This window comes from Amblyomma mixtum, chromosome 3 (genome assembly GCF_055824585.1).
Source record: "Amblyomma mixtum isolate Tamu chromosome 3, ASM5582458v1, whole genome shotgun sequence".
In the NCBI taxonomy this organism is placed as follows: Eukaryota; Metazoa; Arthropoda; class Arachnida; order Ixodida; family Ixodidae; genus Amblyomma; species Amblyomma mixtum.
Genome location: NC_143014.1, coordinates 349,354,245 through 349,378,722, shown reverse-complemented (window position 1 = coordinate 349,378,722; position 24,478 = coordinate 349,354,245). Strand labels below are relative to the sequence as shown.

At 47.4% G+C, this 24,478-nt stretch overlaps 1 protein-coding gene across 1 annotated transcript in view; it reads left to right on the top strand.

Moving 5' to 3' along the window:
• Positions 1-1,090: 1,090 nt before the first annotated feature.
• LOC149356306 (A disintegrin and metalloproteinase with thrombospondin motifs like) overlaps positions 1,091-24,478 on the top strand; it is a 130,956-nt gene continuing 107,568 nt past the window's right edge. Inside the window, exon 1 of the mRNA XM_089576301.1 lies at positions 1,091-1,172. Within this exon, the coding sequence (XP_089432427.1) occupies positions 1,091-1,172 (82 nt within the window). The remainder of the gene's footprint in view (positions 1,173-24,478) is intronic.

The following is a 24,478-nucleotide window of genomic DNA, read 5'->3' as shown; positions in this document are numbered from 1 at the left end:
GAAACGACAGCCATATATACACACAGGTTTACGATATACGCAGCCTGCTAATGAGGGAAGATGCGTCCTTTTCGTATATCTTGGCTGCGGGCATTTTAAGTTTGTTTTAGTAGAGTTATTGTATGCTTGACATCCCGAGCAGCACTGCGACCGTGAACACGAGGAAAACATTATTTCAAGAGCACCGGTAGCTGTCTTTCCTGGCCTCAGATCTCCGTTAATTGTCGCAGCCATGCCATCACGTTGTTCCTTACTGAGCACTTCGTCAGACACCCCCGTAGCAAAACACATTAATGAACGAGCGATGTGCAATTGGAACCAGAGAAGCAGAACAGCTCGCAATGGGCCGTGAGCAGCGAGAAAGGTGGAAAACGGCTCAACTTCAGTCACCCGGGCAACCTGGCAACTCTAACCTATACAACTCGCGCAGTCATACTGCCTGCTGCGCGGCCGTACTCCATCATGACGCCCGTATAGCAACGTTGCTAAATCAAATACCCCCTCGCGATGGCTCAGTGTTGAGGCGCTCGTCTACTGAGCCGGAGTATCCGGGTGCAAACCCGACCGCGGCGGCCGCGTGTCGATGGAGGCGGAAGGCGCCCGTGTGCTGTGCGATGTCAGTGCACGTTAAAAATCTCCAGGTGGTCGAAATTATTCCGGAGCCATCCACTACGGCACCTCTTTCTCTCATTCTTCTTTCGCTCCCACCTTCGTCCCTTCCTTTACGGTGGGTTTCTGGCGTCCGCCCAGATGTGAGACCATTACTGCGCCATTTTCTTTCCTCAAAACTCTATTTTTATTTTTTCCAATAAAAACCTACAGTTCCCTGCATTCTGAAAGAGCCTTGCATTCGCAGTGTTTGCAGAGAGGATTTGGATAGAAACTTTGAGCGAGACGTCATGCAACGGGAAGAAAGAGCATCCCAAGGTTGAAACCAAACGATTTCCCAAATGTGAACCACCGCCTAAATGGAAGCGCCGAGCTACGCATACCGGAGTGCGCCCTCTGCTGCTTACCTTGCCTTTAGCTGTCCTCGCCTCCTCGCGAGTTGCGACGAAGACGCCTCCAGCTCGTCTTCGGCAGCGCCGCGATGAATTTCGCGGCTCCGCCGGCCACTCGGCTGGTCGTCTGCGACCGCCGGGAACAAGTTAGAAATGTGCAACGGTGCCAAGGTAAGGGACACTTTGTGCACCGCGCGCTCTCGTAGCAGTGCATCGGGACTGGATGTTTGCGACGCCGAAGTCTCTGGGCACAGGTCATTCTTGCTTGCAGAACTCGAAGTGGACATCGCACGTTCCTGGCGTACAAGTATGCCCTTTGTGTGCGGCCGCTCTGTGGTCTGATCCCTGGCAGCTATCGGTGATGTCGCGGCTGAAGGTACAACCCGCGGACGTACCACTGACGGCACTTTCTCGGGCGCACCGCTGCTAACATTTTCTCTTGAGTTGTGAACGGGAGAGGGAGTTGAATTGTGCTTCGGCCGTGTGAGAAGTGTGCTTGACGCTGTTGAGCTCACTTCATCTGAGGCGCGAGATGATTCTTCCTGCCCGGCAGTGGTGGTAGACGGCTCCATCCTGACCTCTTGGCTGCTGATCGTGAACCGAGTGCTTTCTGTTCTCTTTGGCGAGCCCCCGGACATGGTCGCATCGGTACCTGTGCAGTTTCCTGCAGGAGGGCGAAATGAATGCGATCAGTGAGCGGGCTAGTGCTGGCGGCAAAGAGGAAGCTCACGATGACGGTGAGAGGCACTGAACTATCTCAACGGCGTAGATACGCTGCGTGTGATGGTTAGCGTCATACCCCGTTCACCGCAGAGTTGACGTTTCTGGTGCACACTTGAGAACTACGGCCGACTGGAAGCTCGCGGGGACGATTCGTGGAGCCGGAACAAAAATCTTCGTCTTCACGTCTTGCTGCTGCGAGACGGCGTGCTTGCACGAGCGTAAATTTTGTTGCGGTTGTTGCCGAGTAGAAGCAACGAATAGCACATACCGCACTGGGGGATCGACCACAAATCGGGTGGTGCAGAACGATTAATCAGTCGGATAGCTGTGTGGAAAAAAAAAACAGGAAAAAAGTGAGATGATTACGCGTGCGCAAGACCATCATGAGGCGGTCAATTTAAATGTGGGGAGGTGGAAAGAATGCCATGGCAAATGATAACATACTACCCTTTCTTTTCTTTTTTATAGTTTTCAGGCTGATATTTTCGTAGTGTATTGCGCCAAATAAAGATCCTACTCCGCATTTATTTACCACTCTAGTCCGAATACCCTTTGTGAGCCATGAACAGGAGAGTCTTTATCAAGATGCAAAGTCCAGGGCCCTTGATGTATTCATGGTCACTTAAATCATTCCTGAGAGGACCTGTGGACACTGATACGGACGTGGTAGCGATCACCTAACTTCCTGTAGGCACTGAAATCGGTGGCGCTGTGGCTAGGGTGTGGAACCGGAACCGAACCTGAACCCGAAACAAGAACCGAACCTGTATTTTGGCCCGGAACCAAAGCCGAACCAAAACCAATTTCTTTTCGCCATCTTGAAAGTGAACCAGAACCGGAACAATTCAAAGGAACCGCTCCTAACCGGTTCGGTGCATGGTTCAGCCGCACATTTTTTGCAACACGCCATAGTTTTTTTTTTCAGACAAAATAACATGTGCGAGCACGTAGATTTGCCCACTGAGAGCTGTCTGCGCTAGGCAGTTCGAAAATGGCACCCTGTTTATGCGACAACAGAACTCAAGGAAGTCTGGAAGAAAGGAAGCTAGGAAGAAAGCTAATTGGCACATCTGCCATGTGTTTTCAGGAATTGTAAAGCACTGTACGCCACATTAATATGAAATTTTGGTTTCAGTAGTATCCCTCTTTCAGCTGCTTATGTGCAGCTTCAATCGATGGCACTGCTCTCACTCTTAACGAGCCGAGTAAGAATGACTTCCCTTTCTTTGTGTCGTGTACCATATATATGTAAAACATAGGCGCAACGACCCAACCCCAACCACGTTGTGTAATATTTACTTTTGACACATTCCTTGCTTCAGACCACAGAAACTGAAGACCCCTCAAAATGGCTCAATGGATGTGGGGCTCGGCTCCTGATGCCTAGGTCGCGGGTTCGATTCCGGTGCCGAGGCCGCATTTCGATGGTGTCGAAATCTAAAAATGCGCGTGAGTTGTGCGCTGTGAGCGCGCTTTGAGGAACCCCAGCTGGTCTGCGTTAATCTGGAGTACTTCACTACAGCATTCCTGACAGACTCTGCGTCAGTTTGACATGTTAAAGGGCAACTGCAGAACCTTTAGAAATCGACGAGCTTGAAGGTGTCGGATGTGCGAAACTTGCAGGTAAAGGGTGCGAACTGCTTTTGGGCTAACATTTAAAATGGTGACGTAATCGCCTGTTAAATTCGCGATGGTATTCAAGCTTCTCCGCAGCGCACAGCACCAAGTTAGGGGCGCATGCTGACGTCATCGAAGGTACAGGCTCATTTCCAACGCATAAACGCTTGATTTGAAGGAAAAAAAAACAACGCCACCGGCGCGGAATCCGCTTATGGGCAGCCGTTCCCGCGTGCTTACACGTGTTTGACATGAGGTTGGTTTTAAAGGCAAAGCCCTCCGAGCGTTGTTTGGCAGCATCCAACGAGGCATGGCACGGTGTGGTTGATGGCAGCGGTAATTTGAAATCTTACCTTCCGTGACGTCTCGCCTAGCTGCCCCGCGTTCGCACGGTGCTTTGATGAGAAGCCTAGAATTAAATCGTAGATTGCGTCACTACTTTAAATGCTACCTAAAAAACACGGGACAGCCTTTATCTACAGCCTCTATAAATTTGAATCCTAGAAAATTGCGGAATTCTCAAAAAGTGGTGCAGCTGCTCCTTAAAACCTAGATATTAATACTGTTATTACAAAATAAAAGAAGTATCAACTGGTGTTTTTTTTTCGAACATTGTTTGTTGCACGCGACTGAAATAAGCAAAGAAAGGTGGCCCTGTGGCAGCGCAAGAAATACTAAAAATAAATAAATAATAGTGATTACACAAAGGGGCAATGCGAAAATGCAATAGCTCACCGGCATCTGATAATGACTATTGCTCCCAGAAAGATCGCACTTCAATGAAATGTAACTGTGATGAAATGATTTTGTTTTACGCCGATGAGCTGAATTTGTTCTGCTTATATATAAAAAAAAATAAATGCCAATCGCTAGCAGGCGGCTTCGTCACGGTGCTCTCGGGCTGCTGTGTCTTGAATTCTCTGACGGGCGGCTTGTATCTGCCTCTCGCTGCCGCACATGACGGAAGCGATCAGTCACCGAAATCAAGAAGCACAGTGGATTTACTTCTTTTTAAAATGATTTGTGGTGTTCACCAATTGAAGTTTATTAGGGTAATTATTTTTAAAGATAATTGATTAGACATAAGAAAAAACAACAACAAGCCGCTGGTGCGATCCGAACCCAACACCTTTCAATTTCGCGTCCGGTGCTCTACCAAGTGAGCTACGGCGATGGCTGTCCAATCTTCGGCTTTCGGGGGTATACGTATGCATAGTGTAGCTGATCCCCGAGAGTGTTCACCCGCGCCACCCTCGTCCATAGCGGCGGACGTCCTATTTTACCGCGGGTGTCACGTAGGGACATGATCGAACGGTGAGGGCGCAAGCTGTGCAAGAACACCCACTTCGGGTTGTTTGTGTCTGAAACGAGAGGCTTATGCTTGTTGGCGTTCTTTCGTACAACGCTTTGGCGACGGCATACATGGAGCATTCGCAGCAATCCCCCTCAGCTACATCGGCTGCAGGTGGATGGGGGGGGGGAAGGTGAAGGTTGGTGAAGATGCATTTTAGAGCGTAGCTCTTACGCGTCTGTTGCTGCGTTCCGAGTCGTAGTCGGCGTTGGCGGCGTAAGCGGTTGTGCAAGTAGCAAGGCTAATTAAACGTCACCTGGCAGGTGGCTGCCACGGGAAGATCCAGAAGGCTACAGCTAGCAGCGTAACAATCGAAGCAGTCTGTGAACTTTTTACAGTAAGATTTTTAATAGTTTTATGGGCGTTGAACGTCCCAAAGCGACTTTGGCTATGAAGGACACCGTAGTGAAGGGCTCCGGAAATATTGGCCAGCTGGGGTACTTTAATGTGCACTGACATTGCACTGTATACGGGTCTCTAGAATTTCGCCTTCATCGAAATTCTACCACCGTGGACGGGATCGAATCCATGTCTTTCGTGTCATCAGCCGAGCGCCATATGCACGAAGCCGCCGCGGCGGGGCATTCATTTACCAGTAAGTGCCCGCCCAGTATGCGCCCAACAGGTTTGTGCACGCACGCAAGCACGCAGGTGCGCGCGCGCACACACACACACACACACACACACACACACACACACACACACACACACACACACACGCACACGCACACACGCACACGCACACACACACACGCGCGCGCACACGCGCACACACGCACACACGCACACACACACACACACACACACACACACACACGCACGCACGCTCGCACGCGCACGGAACGACACTGCGGACATCGCTGTACCCTTTTCCTATTGTATCCTTAATACCAGGACATGGCCAATGAGCATAACGCACGCACGCGCACACGCACACACACACACGCGCGCGCACACACGCACACACGCACACACGCACGCACACACACACACACACACACACACACGCACGCACGCGCACGGAACGACACTGCGGACATCGCTGTACCCTTTTCCTATTGTATCCTTAATACCAGGACATGGCCAATGAGCATAACGCACGCACGCGCACACGCACGCGCACACGCACGCGCGCACGCTCGCACGCGCACGGAACGACACTGCGGACATCGCTGTACCCTTTTCCTATTGTATCCTTAATACCAGGACATGGCCAATGAGCATAACGTTCTCACGAGAGCAACGCCTCTGATTAAGCTGTGCCTTTAAATAGCAGAGAACGCTGCTAAAAGTGAAATACAAGACCAAAATGTGCGTTAAATGGTGGCGCCACGGTGTGCGTGCGAATGAGCTGACGAAAGGAAACGAAACACGGATCAAATACTGCGTTAAAATGATTCGTTGGACGTTATAGCCGTTTTTTATTGCGAAGAAAACAAAAAGACACAAGTAGAGAGCCAGAAAGAAAGTCGAGAAATATATGTTTTAAATTAAAAAGTCGGCGAGGGCAGGCCAGCTGCGGCACGTTGTCCGGCGCACTATCTTCAGTTTACGACCCCGAACGAAGACCAGCCAGCGGCTCAAGATTGTATCTGCGTCAGCACGAAGGAGCAGTTATGAACTGCATAGGCCACTCAGCTAAGTACATGTGAGTAAATGATTTCTGTTCCGGCAGTTATCGGGAAGATATCCCACGTCCTTTATGCGTTCAGCTTTATCTCTATTATCTATAACAATGTGCCGTTTTTTTTCTAATACGTATTTTCATACGACAAGGTTAGTGGAGAAATACGTGAGAGCGTTTTGTCCTGCAGTGGACGTAGTTAGGCTTTATATGATGATATTTTGGCTCACGGCCGTGTTCTTGGCAGCCCGTGGCTCGTGAATCAAATCGACCGACTTATCACAACAGGAAAATTAGCCGAGAAAATAACACAATATCACTAGCAGCATCGTCAAGGTTGCGCCTATTGCCGGAGAAAACCTGAAACCCAATTAGACCTATCCTAGCCAGCGGTCGCCCTATCCCAACAACTTTTTATCTATTTATTTTAGGTCAGTACTCGAAGGATTGTAGAGGATAGTTGGGTTTAAACAAAGTATTTACAAGCTAGAGAAACGAATTCACGGGAGTAATTAAGGACGCAAAAAACGTTCCTTAAAATTCACCTCAGAAAGCGGAAAGCATAACTGAACGATGACAGTGACCCTATCTCATATGTGGAAATTTCAACGATCACCACCGCATGTAGGGAGACCAGGATGCAGTCGCTCGTGGCAGAAAGTTTGTGGATTTGCTGAGACGCTCAATTACAAACAGTAAACATACACTCGCCAACTATAAACAAACAAACAAAAAAACACGACGCTTCGGGTCCCGTACGAGACCCTTGATCACATAGCTCTTGACGAAACGGCGTTGGCTTATGTGAGGTTAAAATTGCGCAGTTAGCGATTGTGGATTTCTGGATGGTTTTCACGTGCTCTGTTAAGAGCATGTCTCGTATTATGTATAAGGAACAATTATAAGGGCAGACGAAATGATAAGTTTTATTGGGGGGGGGGGGGCGATGACAGATGCTTTCTGCCAATCAGTGGTGTGCCCAGATCATTCGCTAAAGCTGAGCCAAAATATGATTTGTAGAGCGCGTCACAGCTTTTACAAGGTATCTTGTACACCGCACCAGCTGCCTTGAGCGTTCCAGCCGGTCTTTTACTCGCACCAACTGTGGCTTTAACTGGCTGGCATGCAGGCACGTACGTGGGCATTCTGCAGATCACGGTCTTTTGAAAATGCTTGAGAGTGCCTCGCCCATCCCTGAACCGTGCGTAACAATAGCTCGCTTGGTTTCCGTGTTTTTCTGTTCATGGTCAAGCCTGGAAGCGTGAGCGTAAGCCCCTTGGCTTTTCAGTAGTTGTCAAGGGTATTCATCGTCTTGTAGACCTTGCATCACTTTATTGAAGTCGCAGCTGCATTTTTTTTGGGGGGGGTGGGGGGTGGGAGGGGGGCTTAAACGCAAGTTGTAGGCGCGAGTAAAGAGGGATTTGGGGACCGAACTCTTGTGTAGAGTAGGATGGAAGCGCAGGTTGAAAGTTCAGGTACTTTCCAGTGTGTGTCAGTTTTTGAAACGCTGAGGTCTCAAGCGTGGTGCTTTTTCTCTGGACGAAGACATCAGGAAGAGATTTTTCTGTTGGTTTTATTTTCGACGGCAAACTGCATTGCAGGATAAATATAGTTTAGGTGTCGCAGGAAAGGCCACTTTGATGTATAATGCTAAAACACTCCTACATCGACGTAGCAGAGGAACAACTTCGGTGCCTGTGTGAATATACAGACGGCTGAGCTCCAAGTGGCTTCTAATGCGAGGTTAGCGCAGGCCACGCAAAAGATGCTCCCATTGTTGTGCAGAACCATTGCGTGTGAAAGTTTCCTTTCAAAACAAAATACATGCTATCCAGACAAAATCTCTAAAGCCGGCATAGGAGGTTTACGTAGAACGCCGTCCTTCAAAGCAATGTGGTGTCTTCTTCAAGAGCTTGCTTGCACACATTGCAACCTAATTGACTAGGACGCATTTGAACATAGATCCCACGTCAATCGAAATCAAGACGTACTTGTCTTCTATATAAAAGTCCTAAAGTCCTTCAGGTTTTCTACAAAGGGAAGACGGTCTTAAAGTTTGTCGCCATTTGTCCAACTAGTGGGCGACGGACTTGACAAAGGTGACGGCAAAGTTGGTACTGCGGAGAAAGCCTGTAGTCAACGATTAGTCGCAGTGGCACATCCGGCTTGGGGCACTTTTCGGCCTCTGTAGATCAGACGAGCAGATCCTTTGCCGAAAAAAATCTCGTACAGATGTTTTCTTTCAGGGATACGTACTTGAATACATGAGTCAATATATAGCTTCTGCAGTTCTGATTTCATTGTCTTCGGTGGGATCACGCTAATTTTTTGTACACGTGTCCTCATCTCCGTGTCGCGCAGACATCTTCGTGACGTAATCGGGTCGGTCCAAAATAACGGTAATCATCATCATGATCAGCCTAACTACAACCCCCTAACCCCCGCAAGAAAAAGGCCTTTCCAACATCTCTCCAAACATATGCTTTTCCTCGACTTTTCAAAGGCTTTTGATCGCGTGTCCCATCCCAAACTCATCTACAAAATCGAAAACGTTCTCGGTACTAATACGACTACTGACTGGATAACAGCATATCTTTCTGACCGCAAACAGTTTGTTCAGTTTGAAGGATGTTCATCCAAGTGCGTAAAAGTTACTTCAGGGGTCCCGCAAGGCACGGTATTAGCGCCGATTCTATTCCTAATATATATAAATGACATAACAAATGGTATTGACGCTACTGTTCGCATGTTTGCGGATGATTGCATAATATATAAAAACATTAACAGTAAAGAAGACCAGATCACATTAAACGCCGATCTCGAAGTAATATCAAAGTGGTGCCAGGAATGGCAGATGACACTAAATCTAGAAAAAACAGTTGGGATGACCGTGTCAAGGAAAAAAAGAACACTCACTTTCCCGTACAAAATTGGAGATAACATAGTAACATTTGTCGATAAATATAAGTACCTTGGTATAATCATTTCTTCAGACTTAAAATGGGACAAGCATGTAGCATACGTAACATCCAAAGCATTTTCCGCTCTTTGCTCATTAAGGCGCTCCATCAATTTCGCCTCACCCGACACAACATTTCTTGCTTATACATCCCTCGTGCGACCAATTTTAGAATACAGCATAATATGCTGGTTTCCACACACAAATAATTTAATTACCAAATTAGAAAACATACAACGCAAGGCAGTTAGGTTCATCTATAACAAATATCTCCGCCACGAGTCACCATCCGAACTTCTCACCCAGGCTGGTCTCAGCACTATTAGTAGTCGCGCCAAGCATACACGCATCAAATATATGTATCTTCTCTTGTCTGGAGCCTTTAAGATCAACAGTGAGAGTTACATCTCCCGCTCAGCTCACCGCAGCACTAGAACACAACACTCCAAGCATTTAATCGAATTCCGGGCACACAGCAACACTTTTAAGTACTCATTTTTCCCCCAAGCAGTCCGTGAATGGAATGCCTTACCTGATGACGTGGTCAAGTGCCCGTCCCTGGAAAGTTTTATTTCAAAGCTGTCAACTGTGCCCTGACTGCAGAATGTTGTCGATTCGTTGCTTTTGCCCTCCTGCAATTTGTTTTTCTTTTTTTTTGTGACTTATGACCTCTGACTGTAGTTTTTTTTCTTTGTTCCACTGTGCCAACTAGAACTGTATAACAATAATTTAAGTGTACTTTTCTTACTGTTGTTTTCTCTCTTTGTATAATATGCCCCAATCCTGCAACAGCCTCGGTATGAGGCTAGCAGTATGTACTAAATAAATAAATAAATAACCCTATCCTGTGCCCGCCGCGACAACCTTATCCCTGCAAACATCATAATTTAACCCACCCACCTAACTTTCTGCAGCCCCCCGCTACGCTTGCCTTCTTTTTGAATCCAGTTTGTTGCCCTTATAAGGAAAATCGGTAATCTTGCCTTCGCATTACATGCCCTGCTCAAGCCCATTTCTTCCTCTTGATTTCGACAAGGATGTCATTTCCCGCGTTTTATCTCTGACTCACTCTGCCCTCTTCCTGTCTCTTAACGACACACCTATCTATTTTCTTTCCATAGCTCGCTGCGCTGCCCTTAAGTTGAACTCCTTTCGTTAGCTTCCACGTTTCTGCCCCACACGTGAGTAACGCTATGATACATCTGTTATATACTTTACCCTTGAATGATATTAGTAAGCTGCCATTCAAGATCTGAGAGAACCTGCGAAATGCGCTCCACCCTGTGGTTATTCTTCTAGTTATCTCAATCTCGTGATCCGGATCTGCGGTCACTGCCTGCCCGAAGTAGACGTATTCCTTTACCACTTTCAGTGCATCGCTACCAATTGTAAACTGCTCTTCCCTTCCGAGACTGTGAAGCATTTCTTTCGTTTTCTGCACATTAACTTTTAGGCCCAAAGTACTGCTCTGCTTGCCCAACTGATCGATCATGTTTTGCAGTTCATCTCCTGAGTGACTTAGCAAGGCAATGTCATTAGTGAATCACAGATTACTTAGGTATTCTCCATTAAAGCTTGTCCCTTAGTGTTCCCAATCCAGGCCTCTGAATGCCTCCTGTAAACAGTTGGTGAATAGCATTGGCGAGATTGTGACTGCCTGCCTGGCACCGTTTCTTAATAGAATTTTACTGCTAAATTTATATGGTAGCGATGCCCCTGCAATAGATATCTTCCAGTATTTTTAGGTGAGGCTCTTCTACACCCTGATTCCGCAATGTCTGCATGACTGCTGATGTTTCGACTGAGTCAAATGCTTTCTTGTAATCTATAAAGGCTATACGAGGTGTTTCAGGGAAGACTCAAGAATTCTCAAAAATAAGTTTTGTGTGGTGGCTTTTTCTGCATAGTATTACCAGTGTTGGCGGACACCAGATATTCGGCGAATCGTCTTGAGAAGTAATCTGGCTAACTAATTTTTAATAATCAACTTTTTAACTAGTACAGTCAAGCACCTAGTTTTAGTGAGACATTTGTAGCCGGTTTTTATCAATTGCCATATGAGTTTTTATATTTGGTAAATCCAGATTATCCTCGGCGCTGTGGCTCGACAAAAGTTGGCTACATCGTGCCAAAATATACGCATATTCAAAAAGGATGCAGGCAAAGCGACCTTTGCAGTGCACGTAACTAGTCGAAAAGGCCAAATTTTGTCGAGCCACAGCGCCAAGGGTAATCGCGTTATCGAAATTCTAAGAACTGATATAGCTATTTCTAACGACCGACTAGAAATCTCCAAATACAACTAGGCGCTTAGCCACATTATTTACAAAGCTAATTATTAAAAATGAGTCAACCAGCTTAATACTTCAGACCATTCAACGGTTTTCTGGTGTCCGCCACCACTGGTATTGCTATGCTGGAAAAGCCATAGTTCTACACACACAAAAAAACTATTTTTTAGAATTATTTAAAGTGTTCCCTGAAACACCCGGTATATGTGGGTTGGTTACACTCTTCACATTTTCTGGAACACTTGACTGATAGGTTTAATATGGGATATCCTCGAGTAGCCTTTACAAAAGCCTGCCTGGCCATTTGGTTGACTGAAGCCTAAGGCTGTCTTGACTCTATTACCGATTACGTTAGAAATTAATTCGTAAGCAGTGGAATAAAGCTGATCGGTGTATAATTTTTCAAGTTCTTCCCGTTGCCTTTCTTATGGATTACGACAATGTAAGCGTTCTTCTGAGATTCCGGAACATTCAAGGTCAGAAGGCATTGCGTATACTGGGTGGCTAGTTTTTCTAGCACAATTTCCTCATTGTCCTTCAATATACCTGCTGCTACCTGAGCCTGACCAGCTGCTTTCTACCTTTTCATTGCTCCTAAGGCTTTCTTTACTACCTCTTTCGTTAATGGCGGGATTTATCGTTGCTATGCTCCAGCCTCTCACATTAGCATCCTGATTACACTGGCTACTGTGTAGGTTTGGGTAGAACTCTTTGGTTACTTTAGCTATCTTATCCATATTGCTAATGACATCGCCCTACTTGTCTCTTAACGCATACATCTAACTTCTGCCTACGCCTTGTTGCCTCTTCATCGGTTTTAGGCTACCTCCGTTCTTTAAAGCATGCTCGAGTCTCTCCGTAGAGCTTTCTAGGGGGCTAGTTGGTCGTGCATACTGAAACTGGGGAGCGCTAGATTCTAGACAACGGAACAGCACACACATAGAAGCACCATGCGACACGAGCGCAAATTTTCAATTGGTTTTATTTTCGACATGGCGCATATTTATGCGCTTCTATCCAAGGGACACAGACATAAAAGCGTTAAAACCAGCCAAGATAGCCAAGCAATCGTAAACCATAAAAGCGTTAAAACCAGCCAAGATAGCCAATCAATCGTAAACCATGCGAGATACAAAGTATCCTCGTAAGTTATGATTTTTACAACTGATCAGCTAAAAACATTTTTTTTCTTTTTTTGTTAAAACCACGGACGGGTCGCTAACGTACCCGCCACCGTCCTTTACTGAAGCCATGCAAAACGCTTCTCACAATTCCCTTGTGGTCTTGTCCTTCCATTGACGAAGTACCGCCGTTGTGTTCAGAAGAGGTACGCACTTGTGCAAGGGGCAGTGTGCTCCCTGGCAATCTTGCAGCGGTGGCGGCTACGTTAGCGACCCGTCAGTGTTTTTAACAAAAAATTGTTTTTAGCCGGTCAGTTGTAAAATGCATGATTTGCGAGGATAGTTTGTATCTCGATCTGTATCTCGTTTTTATCTCAGACTAAGGCACTAAGACTAAGGCATGAGCTAATTGCTCCAGTCACATCTCCGTCGCCATGAAAAGAAGTCACGACGCTGCCATCGTGTAGGCCGAACTGCCTGCCAACTTTTCGTTCGAAGGTAGATTTCACTTGGAAAGCGACATTAAATCGTCTAAATTTCCTATTCGTTCATATACGAAAAAGCTTACAAAGAAAAATGGGTGATTTTAAGTGCTGACCTGAGTGCTTACACTCGCATTTCACGAATATGATCCATGTGAACTATTTCTTGGAAAAATCTTGTCACGCCAAAACATTTGACACACTGACGCTACATCTAAGCAGAACAGAAGAATTAGCCTGTACTTTTACAGATATAAGACCGGACCTCTCTGCTCTGCCCCGTGTGGACTTGACACCATGTGCTGTTGACGCTCCACAGTGATCGAGTTGCGTAATACCTTTGTGCGGTTGCGGAAACGATGCGCTATGGGTCCTCATGGCGTACCCAGTCAAATGCTTCAGACCCTGCCTGGTTGAAAGTTACGGGGCCTGCCAAGCTTCGTTAACGACGTGTCAGAGGCGGCACAAACTCTAGCCAGGTTAACATTTCGGGTGTCGCCTGTTATGAAACCCCAGAAATATACGGTGGAGATTTCCTCGTACAGTCAGGTGTCGTTCAGATCGTGCGTCTGAAAATTTATGGTGAGACTGATAGACAACCTGCAGTCCTGGTGGGCGGAATGCAAACATTACTTGCCATCAGGTATGACTTGGCTTCGTTGGCGTCTCGGCGTGCAAGACAGCATCTTCTATTTCGTTAGTCACATCCAGCCAAACAATGGAGGCACGCCGCTGAAATCCTGCTTTTATTCCTTGCCGTATCGAAGGCCTCTCACTGTCATATCGGAAGCCATTATTTCTAAGCCACAATGCATGAATTCGACAAGGCGCATTACGCTCTACGCTCACAAATTTTTAGGCGACTGCTGGATCTAGGCCCACTTTGGGAAGATAATTAAAAGCAGCACGAAAACTCTGCCTCTAGGAGCGCTGCATTGAAGTGTGTCATTCCAGCTTTTGTTGAACTTCACAGTTGCATTAATTTCGGACGCTCTACTATTGGGAAGCACTTCAATGCAAATCTTTATTTATGGTAATGAAACTCCATAGGGATATCAGGCTAATAACCTAGACGTCAATCTGCGATCTCCCTGACATCTGGTCTCTCCTGGCCACTTCAGAAGTCCTGTTTCGTGCTGTTCCCAGGAGGAAAACGTCAGCGCACGCCCTTAGAGCTACGAATGCAGGGAATCCAGATTCGTCCGGCAAGCCATGAGAGGTTGCTCTGCGACATCCTTGACTCGCGTCTGATCTAGAGGAGAAATGTGATAACATCGTTTCGTCCTCGCTGTCAAATCAAAACTTACTGAAACATTTGACTGGCATGACGTCAGACAGGGGTCCTTCAGCGGTGCTAAAGCTATACTCAGCTATCGGGACCAGTAGGAGTCTATACGAGCTGCCGTTTATGGCACCTTCCGACAGCCAATATAAACGACTTGAGATCACTGACAGAAAAGGACTTAAAACAGCACTCGAAGCTTAAACCCGAGCTTCTTCCAGCAAGGTTTTAGAAGAGGCTCATTCGCTTCCGTTTCGTATGCACGCCTCCCAAACGCGCATACAGCTAGTCCGTCTTGGTCAGAGGCGATTCTACGCATCGAAGCCGCTGCAACAGTTCGGGGATGACGCTGTCGCCGCAGATCGTCGTCAAGAATGGCTACTGCTAACGTCAGCCTCGCGTACCTCCCCCATGGCTTCTTCTTCCCAACCGCCTCCTTTGCCGCCACGTCCGGGTATGCCCCGTCTGTGCTCAACGGAAAAGGCCGATAAGAACCCGTCGTCTCAGAAGCATGACTAGCGCTCTAACGCAAGGCATAGCTGAGGAACCAAAATAAAGTTGAGTCTACGAGCTCACGTTCTGCTGCAAGTAGGCTCCCAGAGTAAGACGCAAGACTGGGTAGCTCTTATGATGGTGAAAGGGGGGGTGGGATGACGCCATTCACACACTGGTACAGACAAAGAAAACTCTAACTGCTCGACGCATAATCCAGACAATGGGCGTGTTCAATTCAGTTCATCGAGACGTTCACTAAAACCATGGTTTGCCAGCTCGTCTACATTCGTGGCAACCTGAATTGTATAAAAGCGAGAGGCTGAAGGCCACCATGAAGACGGCCCGTGCTGCATGTATAAGCAACGACAACTTACTGTCACACCAGTTACTGTGGGAGTGTTCCGTGGTGAATGCCAGGATAAAGAGTGTGACATTATTTTCTTCGAAGGAGGTTAATCAGGCTTTGCTTAGTTAACCTCCCTTCATTTTCTAACCTCTGCCTTCCCCCGCCCTCCATCTGTCTCTCTCTAGTCCATGTTGGAGAGAGTCGTACAGGTTCGGCCCTGCTTCGTCGTCCTTGGGTTAGGACACAAAGTCACTTTTTTTGCTGCCCATTGCACACTATGATGGTCTGCTTTAGTCAAGATGTAGGTGTTAACAGGGCGCTGTTCACTCAACTATGATGTTCAGTGCTTGAACATAACTGTAACGCCTATGGGGACCACCAGCAAGTGAACACTGGTGGCTCTGTGAATAAAGATCACCTCTTATGTTCCGACGCATTTTTGGTGCCTGAACTTTGTATATCTTGGACTGGCCGGCTTCAAAAGTAATATTTTTCACTGCATTCCAGTTACTCAAACATTTTTATTTATACGAACAAGTGAGTGTTGCCATTTTGACTGACTGAAAGGGCCGGTGCGGGCAGGGCACTTTTTTCTTATTTCTTTTTTAAGCCCAAACTAATATCTGAGTGAAAGGGCGCATAGAGTGCCTGCAACTTGAGGCTCCTGCGGATAAATTTTGCCTCCGGTCAATGACCTGGCGGAAGAAATTCCAGTTGAAAGGACTTACAGCCTGCTTCCAGTGCCTGTACTTCCCATTGGAGTCGCTGGTAACACGGCTACAAATCTTGAGGAAGAAGCTAGGTCACGTCATACAACAGTGGTTGCCCTAAAGATGAGACCTTCACAAGGCAGCTAACGGCACACAGGTTTCAAGGCGAATGACTTATATGCACCATTAGCAACGAAATGTGGCGTCGTTGTCGGCGTCCAGGAACAGTGGTCCAAGAAACCCACAGTGACGTCTTCAGCATAGAAAAAAATTCGAGGAGGCAATCATGCTCCACCTTAAACGTGCTCTTAAACACCTTGCGAGGCGAGCACATCGACTCACTCAATCACAGCAATGTGTTGTCATGAAAACCTGAGCCAAATAATACCCTTCTACACGCTGCAGAGGACCTACAATCACGCACGAAAGTTAACGAGCTCTTCCCAGCGACTTTATGCTCGCACCATCCCCCGTTGATCGCACCTGCATATACAAGTTGAGAGGTGGCTATTGGATTAATTCTTTCAGACGTCAGGCAGCTACCATGGACGCTGTCAATAAGCCGCGTAGCTCCGGGGGGTCAAGAAGCTCCGCCCCCGGAGGTGGGGCTGGCGGAGAAGTGCAGACCTTCCAGCGTGCAGAAAGTGACGAGGGGCAAGGAAAAGGCTGAAGGCTCTGAAATTCAAAATTTTGGCTACGGATAACGTGGCTTCTAGCAAGCGCATTAAAAAATTCTTGATTTACAACATTGGTGAAGCGGCGTGCTTTGCCATCACATACATGCCGCAACTTTATTAAAGCCCCTTTCAGAGCCTCTTTAAGGGTATGACGCGATAGCTAATCGGTTAATTAATTCCTATGTATGCGAAACTGGTCTTTCTCAACTTTACACTTATAGATCTCTGGGAGTTATCATACCACTCGTTGCGCAGTGGTGGAGCGCCTAAACGATGCGTCACTGCCATGCGATGGCAGGTGCGATGGCAGGTGTGGGGCTTGTGCGACCCAGGTTGCTCTTCCCATGCGACCATATTGCCACGTATCATTGTAGCGTCCGTTCGTTCGCGCAAGGCCGCAGAAAAGGGGTGTTATCATTTTTTTTCGCGACGCGAGAAGCGACCGGTCTAATCTCGATTGTTCACAACCATGAACAGCTGCATCTACGTGTTTCCAGATTACTCTAGATGATCTCGACCTGTTTCTCGAAGTTTCCTTGCCGGCTTTAAATTGAACGATGCCGCGAGCAGCGGGTATTCGTAGTTCGACGACTGACGAGCACGTTTGTTGCCGCCGCCGAGTGATTCAGTTCTTTTGCGGGCGCAAGTCAGCCCAAATAAAGAGCTTCGTTTCCAAGTCTTGTTGGTGTTTTCGTGACCGCTGGAATGCCGTCACTACAACGTGACAATATTTTAACTACCAACTGCCACTGTGGTTAGTTTGCTCCCAGTCAGGTGGGCAGGTTGTGATATACGCCACAAGGCCAGGTGTCTAGGTGGCCCATCCGGTTGCTTCTCCGGGAATTTGTCGCCCACAACGACGACGATGTCGACATCGACGACGACGACACTGGATTTTCTGCAGAACGGGAGCCTTAACTCTACCGCGTTAACATTTCTTCAAAAGGTGCGCGGACTTTAACCTAAGACGTTGAGATAGAGAGGCCAGTACGCACCCCTTTTGCTTTTTGGCTAACAAAGGTAAACCAAGTTTATGCGGTGCCTTACGGCTGTATGGTAATGAGTAGGGGCGTGAATAGAAAGGAAGGAAAAATATAAATTAAGAAATAGTGCTTTCGCCTTGAAAGCACATAAATGGTCTTAAGTTTCCTCGGTAATTTTTCTGCACTTCGGCTGACTCTGCACTGCCTTGCGCTACACGGGACTCGTCCCGAGAAAGAGCTGCTCTCGTAACATCTGCGCACCAGTACCTCCTATGCGCCGTGGTTGCACAAGGTTTACTGTGCTATGTAACCACTCCCATTTTTCTGTTTTCATTTCCTCCTGTGCTGCTTTTCGAGATGGAGAGTTCCACTAGACGTTGTCTGTCAAATGGTGAATCTTGAGGGTTCGCGAACTGAGCAGCGAGCGGCGGCAAAAATGCTAAATAAAGTTTTCAGGTCACTGGCACGCTGGGACAGTGTTAGTGAAACTTCTCATTCTATTAGAGGACTCAGGCGGAGATTGCTAATATACCACTTTAAGGCTAACCTCGCCTAAGTATGAAAACCATCATGACCACTTCGTTACATAAACAAATGTAAATGATGTCCCAACAGAACAGCCGACCCGGGGGGGGGGGGGGGGGATATTTACCCAGACGAATCAAACGATATGATGTAGCCCAGTAGTGGAAATGAAGAAATATGTGAGAACTAAAAAAAGTGTCTTGGACCACGTACTAAAACGCATATCACGTGTTGGTGGCGACACTCGGCTAAAAAGAGAGGTTACGTGCTACGAACTCATTTTGGCATATCTGTGGCCTTAAAATGACGTGCGCCAAGAGAAGAATGGGCGCCGATCTCGAGATAAGGCGCTTAAAATACGGACAACCTCGCACACCGTAGAACACCCAGCGCGTTACCTCGATATTTCGAGAGTGCTCTGGTGGTGCCTCCCGTAACATTGTGGTAAGGTCGTTCCTCACGTAAAGAAGTGTTCGTGGCGTTATCCCCTCTAAAAGAACCATCAGGGGGATGCTTAAAACGAACAGAAACGCAGCCAAAAATGTTATCTAATAAAAGCAAACGATCGCTTCCTTTAGCGCGACTCTGCTGGCGCAGTGGTATGCATCAGTTAGTTTTTATTACTTATTGTACTCTCAGGACCCGTGGGCATCACATAGGAGGTGGGCGTCATATTTAGCAAATGGGACAATTCAAAAACAAAGGGCAACGAAATAATGAAGGTAATAGACAAGAGATTAAAAAAGAGAACTCACAAGGCTAAAGGCGGAGCACGCTCGAGAGCACGAATGTGATAAAAATGTATAATGGTTACTTATAGCTCATTTAAATAATATGGTTTCTTCGAAGGATGTGATGGCTGGGAAGGGGGTTCCACTCTTCGTTAGTCTTAGGTAAAAAAGGGATGATAAAGCACATTACTTCTACAGCATCGAATTTAAACTATGGTGGTGATCCATACGGGATAAGTAAGATGGTCGAGCTATATATTCGCTTTTCAGGGACGGGTTATGAAAGAATATTTTACCAAAGAGACATATACGTGAAATCTTTTGTTCGGGTTTACAAATGTAGTAGATTAAGGTTCAGTTTAATTAGTGAAACTCTGCGAATAATTAGAGACTATAAAGCGAGCAGATCTGTTTTGAATCGCTTCGATGGCATTAATATGGGTAGTTCTCCGCGCGCATGGCGCTGATGGTATGCTGGCAGTCTGTCTGGAACCGCTTCGTTGTCCAATGCTCCCAGCTGTCGAAGGACTGTCTCTCGGGCCGAAGTACCAGCGCAAAAATTTTTCACTGAATCCACGGTGGCGAATCTGTGTCCCCACCCATACACGATCCCCGTACTTACATTTCCCTTCACGTCAGGGTAACTTCAGGAATCCGACCGCCGTTGTTCTTTCATGCGCTACCGGGTGAGGGGTCGGACCTTTGCCGCACTCTGTAGGTACGCGGCGACGTCGAGGTCTGCTGCGTCGGGGATGCCTGGTAGCGTGCCTGCCGCGCTCAAGGGTGTTACGTGGGTTGTCAGCTTCACACCAGTGTTGTAGGTGTAGACGAGATTAGGTACAATAACAAGCCATGTTTTGTGGTTTATGGTTTACGGGGGTTTAACGTCCCAAAGCGACTAAGGCTATGAGAAACGCCGTAGTGGAGGGTCCGGAAATTTCAACCACCTGGGGCACTTTAACGTGCACTGACATAGCACAGTAGACGGGCCTCTAGAATTTTGTCTCCATCGAAATTCGGCCGCCGTGGCCGGGATTGAACCCGCGTATTTCGGCTCAGCAGCCGAGCGCCATAACCATTGAGCCACCACGAAGTCATGTTTTGTATTCAGCGTCGATGTACTATCGGCTGCAAAATTTTGGGGACACTTGAGATCCGCCTTTAAGGGTATGACGTGATAGCGCTGATGGGTGCCGGCATCGGTTCCTCTTGTCCATGCAGACACGGACTCTGTTTCCATATTATGTGAGAGACCACACGACATACATGTAAAGCCTCGCTTTAACCATGCTCTCCACAGGTGCCTGCATGGTCTACGGATAGCGTTTTTATTTTCGCCGCAATTATTTTACGTTGCATGCTTACATGTACTAATCACATTTGAGTGATGTTGCGGCTTTCTAATCACTAGTTTTTGGTTTTAATTACTCTTCAAATTTGGGGCATCACGTGTGACGTGGCCACCTTTTCTACCAACGCGAATGTTTTGCTCACACCGCCTACAGCCCGCCGGATTTTCGGCCACAGGGAACCCTTAACGCTATCGCGTCAACTATTAACGTCATCGCGTTAATAGTTTACGGGATTCATGTTCTTGGAAAAGAATTTACATTCGCTCGACCTCACGACCCAGTCGCCTGGTATTGCTACGAGCGGATGGAAAATCCTCCTCCCTTATAGCTTCATTCATTTAACTGAATTCGCTTGCGTAACTGCGCCGAAAAAATATTTTACCCAATACCCGCATCCCATGAACTTTTGCTGCCTTTAGTACATAGGAAGCATGTCCCGTGAGGGCGTTGTTCTGCAGTTGGTATTGGGTCATCCACCTGGAGGTCGCATCGCTTTTGTGCAGGGTTGGCAAGGAAGAATGTCCTGACCAAACAATTTTGAAACTCCAGCAGCGCTGTTTCGGGGTTGTACTGATCCGCTTCGTTGTAGGGGTTTAATTAATCGGTTCCCACAATTAGACACCCGTTACCGGACGTCAACGTAGGGAAGGAGGCCAAGTAAGCCCATATCAGTCTCCTCGAAAGAACTTGCATATGGTTCAGTTGTCTTCAAGAATCCAGCGGATCTGGTTGGCTGCGTTTTGAGTCGTTGGTTCTCGTCTTGACGTAGCGTCCTTCGTCTGCGGAGAAACGGAACCAGTAGTATTTTTTCCTGGATCGTACAAAGCGTACGTGTGGCCGGCGGTTTGCTTGTCGTGAGAGGCTTGTAAAACATCTCTAAGATTCAGGAGCAAAGTTCATCACGAGGACGTCGCTTTGCAAGCAGTAGGAGGACAACCCGTGTTGAAATTGACCGGGGGGCGAAAGAGCCTTGCCTTTAAAACTAATGAGGTGTAGTGGCTCAGGGTCTGACCACCGAATTAAAAGCGCGTCTCGTTTCGCCACTCCGCCTCCACTCCGTGGAGTGGAGAAAGCAACCGCCCCTCCGTTCGACTGTCGTTTGGGAGTCAAGAACGCCACTCGGCGTTTCCTCCGACGTGGAGCTCTTCGAGAAACCTTCCTCCCTGACCCGTTCCTCGAGGCAGTGTGACCGGCGTATGGAGACGACATGAAGGCAAAAAGTTGGCCGTATTGCGGCATGCCACTGCCTGTTGCATTTATAATTTTCCATTTTGTTCCATCTCAAGAACCTTCACAAAAGAGCCTCAGCGTTTACAGGCTACTCAAACATCGTTTGCGGGCTGCATGACCAAAGCAGCCCTGAAAAACGGCTGCAAACTCTTCTCCGCCTGACAACATTTGCCGCCTTTGACTTAGGGTTTACGTAGGCCCTTGGAAATGATATGCAAAACTGCTATTCGGAATGTGCGTAAAATTTCTCTCGCTTGCAGAGGCGCCTCCGCCGGCGTTCCGCCGATCACCGATGTCCCTTTGCTGATACGAGCGAAACCGCCAGTTCCTTCGGGAACGCCGGATCACGTGCGAAGGCGCGCGTACATACCATGAGGCACCGGGCAAGCCACTCATTGCGAACAGCACAGATGTTTGCACTTCACAACCGCGCCTCTGGAGCCCTCAACTCCCGCTATGCAATACGCCGTTCCTTACAAGTGAATCGCCGGCCGTCTTTAGAAACCTCACAACGTGGGTGAAAACCGACGCGCTCAGCAATTGGGCTCACGGTGGGCTGTGTAACGTTGCTCAGGTTGTCGGTGGTGACTTAAAATTTATCCGCGCCATATAAGCGTGGTTCGATGAACAGCTACAGAATTGGACGCAGCGGCTGACCGCGATTATTGCTCAGCGTCAGCGGCAGGCACACACTTCAGGAGGTTAGCCACCGTGGTGTTCGAAGAACGATAACTTGCCAGAAATTTCGGGTCGTACGGGCTGAGGCCGTCACCGAGTCCATTCACTCAGTCTCTACGGCACAACGTTTCTTGCATCCACTTACAAGGCACGTTCGTGAAAAGCTTCGTTTACGGGTCGAACTAAATCCACACAGCCCGCCGCGGTGGCTCAGTGGTTAAGGCGCTCGTCTACCAAGGCGGAGTACCCGGGTTTGCACCCGACCGCGGTGGCCGCGTTTCGATGGAGGCGAAACGCACAAGGCGCCCGTGTGCTGTGCGATGTCAGTGCGCGTTAATGATCCCAAGGTGGTCGAAATTATTCCGGAGACCTCCACTACGGCACCTCTTTCTCTCTTTCTTCTTTCACTCCAACCTTCCTCCCTTCCCTTACGGCGCGATTCAGGTGTCCGCCGAGTCATGAAAGACAGATACTGCGCGATTTCCTTTCATCAAAAACCAGTTTACCAATTTACCAGCCAACGATGCTACGTCCGCCAAATTTACATGCACACTGGCAGCCGAGGAGCGCTCAAGTTAGCGGGGCTGCTACCTCTAGATTCTCTACAAAAACCTCGAGTTTTTCCTTCACTTGAGGGCCGACACTAGAGGAGGTTGGTTTCTAAAACGCAAAACAGGGCTCGAGGAGTTGAAGTTAAGACGTGTTTAAGAATTCGGCGGTTGCTGTTGAGAGAGAGTGCTGCTACCGATAGTTTTCAGAAAACCGTCATCATCCCCCCTTTTAGGGCTGCATCGACGCCGACTGGTTACAGGCAGTCGGCGACGGCGTGCTTGCGTCTAGACTTGTGGACCAAATTCAAAGCAAGGCAGCTGAAAAAGTCGCTGATTAAGACTAAACGTGTACAAGTTCAGAGTTATGCCCTAGCGGCACTTCACGTCGTAATAATACTTTGCAGGCTGATAATCAGCCATAAATATTTAAGACGTCTGTGACATATTAATTTTCAGCGCATGCTTAAAGCTTCAGCTCTTTTTCCTTAATCGTTTTTTTTTTCGTCTGTAAGAACTCATAAAACTCATTTCCGCAGCTGCGTTATCAAGTACTGTGCGCTTGTGTAATGTGTACACTATGGCGCTGTTTGGGTACACACACTAAAAAGAAATGTGGAAAGAAAAAACGTCTTATCTTCGATATTTTTTTTTTCAGCGACTAAATGTATGCTGGGATATCTGCCTACTCGCGCAATAATAGCGACATCCTTATCTTCAAAAGTCTCTCGACTGGACAGAAGAACTATGAGGAGCATTGTCGGTTACGTGGTCATCGTTGCTGCCATTGCAGGTAAACAAGAAGGCACACGCCAATGATTTGCTACAGACTAACCGATTACACAAAGAACTAAACTATTTGCCTTCAGATTTTCTCTGGGAATAAAATATTTTATTTTTGTGGCTGATATGTAGTGTCAGGACAGGTTGCATTAGCCAGAAAGGCAATAATATCCGCGAGTATTCTTTCACTGCAGGCCGGTAATTTTTTGCAGCATTACTAGCGGTTAAATAAGAGAAATGATGAAAAGCAGGACATAAACGAGTGGTTAGCATTATTAGTTACTGCATGAAAGTTGAAGCGATATTTTTATTCCAAATTGGCATGGCTTTAGCTTGCCATGCGGGACGATTTTCTTCGTTCAATGCAACATCAACAACTTGGAATTTCACCTCACACACCTTTTTATTTTTTATAAAGAAGTTCTCCCACCCGTTTATAATATGTTAATTTCTGGTTACGAACACACAGCTGACCTAATGCGCATGCAATGGATGCAGAGGGTGAAAGGAATTTTAATGCGAGGAAAAGGTGGAGAGGTCGGCCGGTTGTAACATGGCCCTGTCCTGCTACTCCACTCGGGGGAAAGGGCTGGAAAGGGAAAGTGCGTATGAAGTTGGTGATGGCATAATATAATGAGTTTCATGGGTCACGTCCACACACACACGCGGGCTGGCAGCCGTACCGCGGTGAGTAGACGCACGTGAAATTCATGTCTTGAACATACGCACAGACGCATGTCATTAACACATACTGGAGTAGGGGCTCCATGAAAATACAAATGTGCACTCTCACGCATGTCAGACCGTAAACCGAGTAAACCGTGTAAACCGTGCAAGTAGTGCACATGCAGTGACAGACGGGCATCCATACATGTTTCACGCAAAAAACTTGAGCACGGCCTTCGTCACACACCACCAATCGGCACGTTTCGCCCTGGCCTCTAGAAGAGTTTGTTCAGAGAGAGAGGG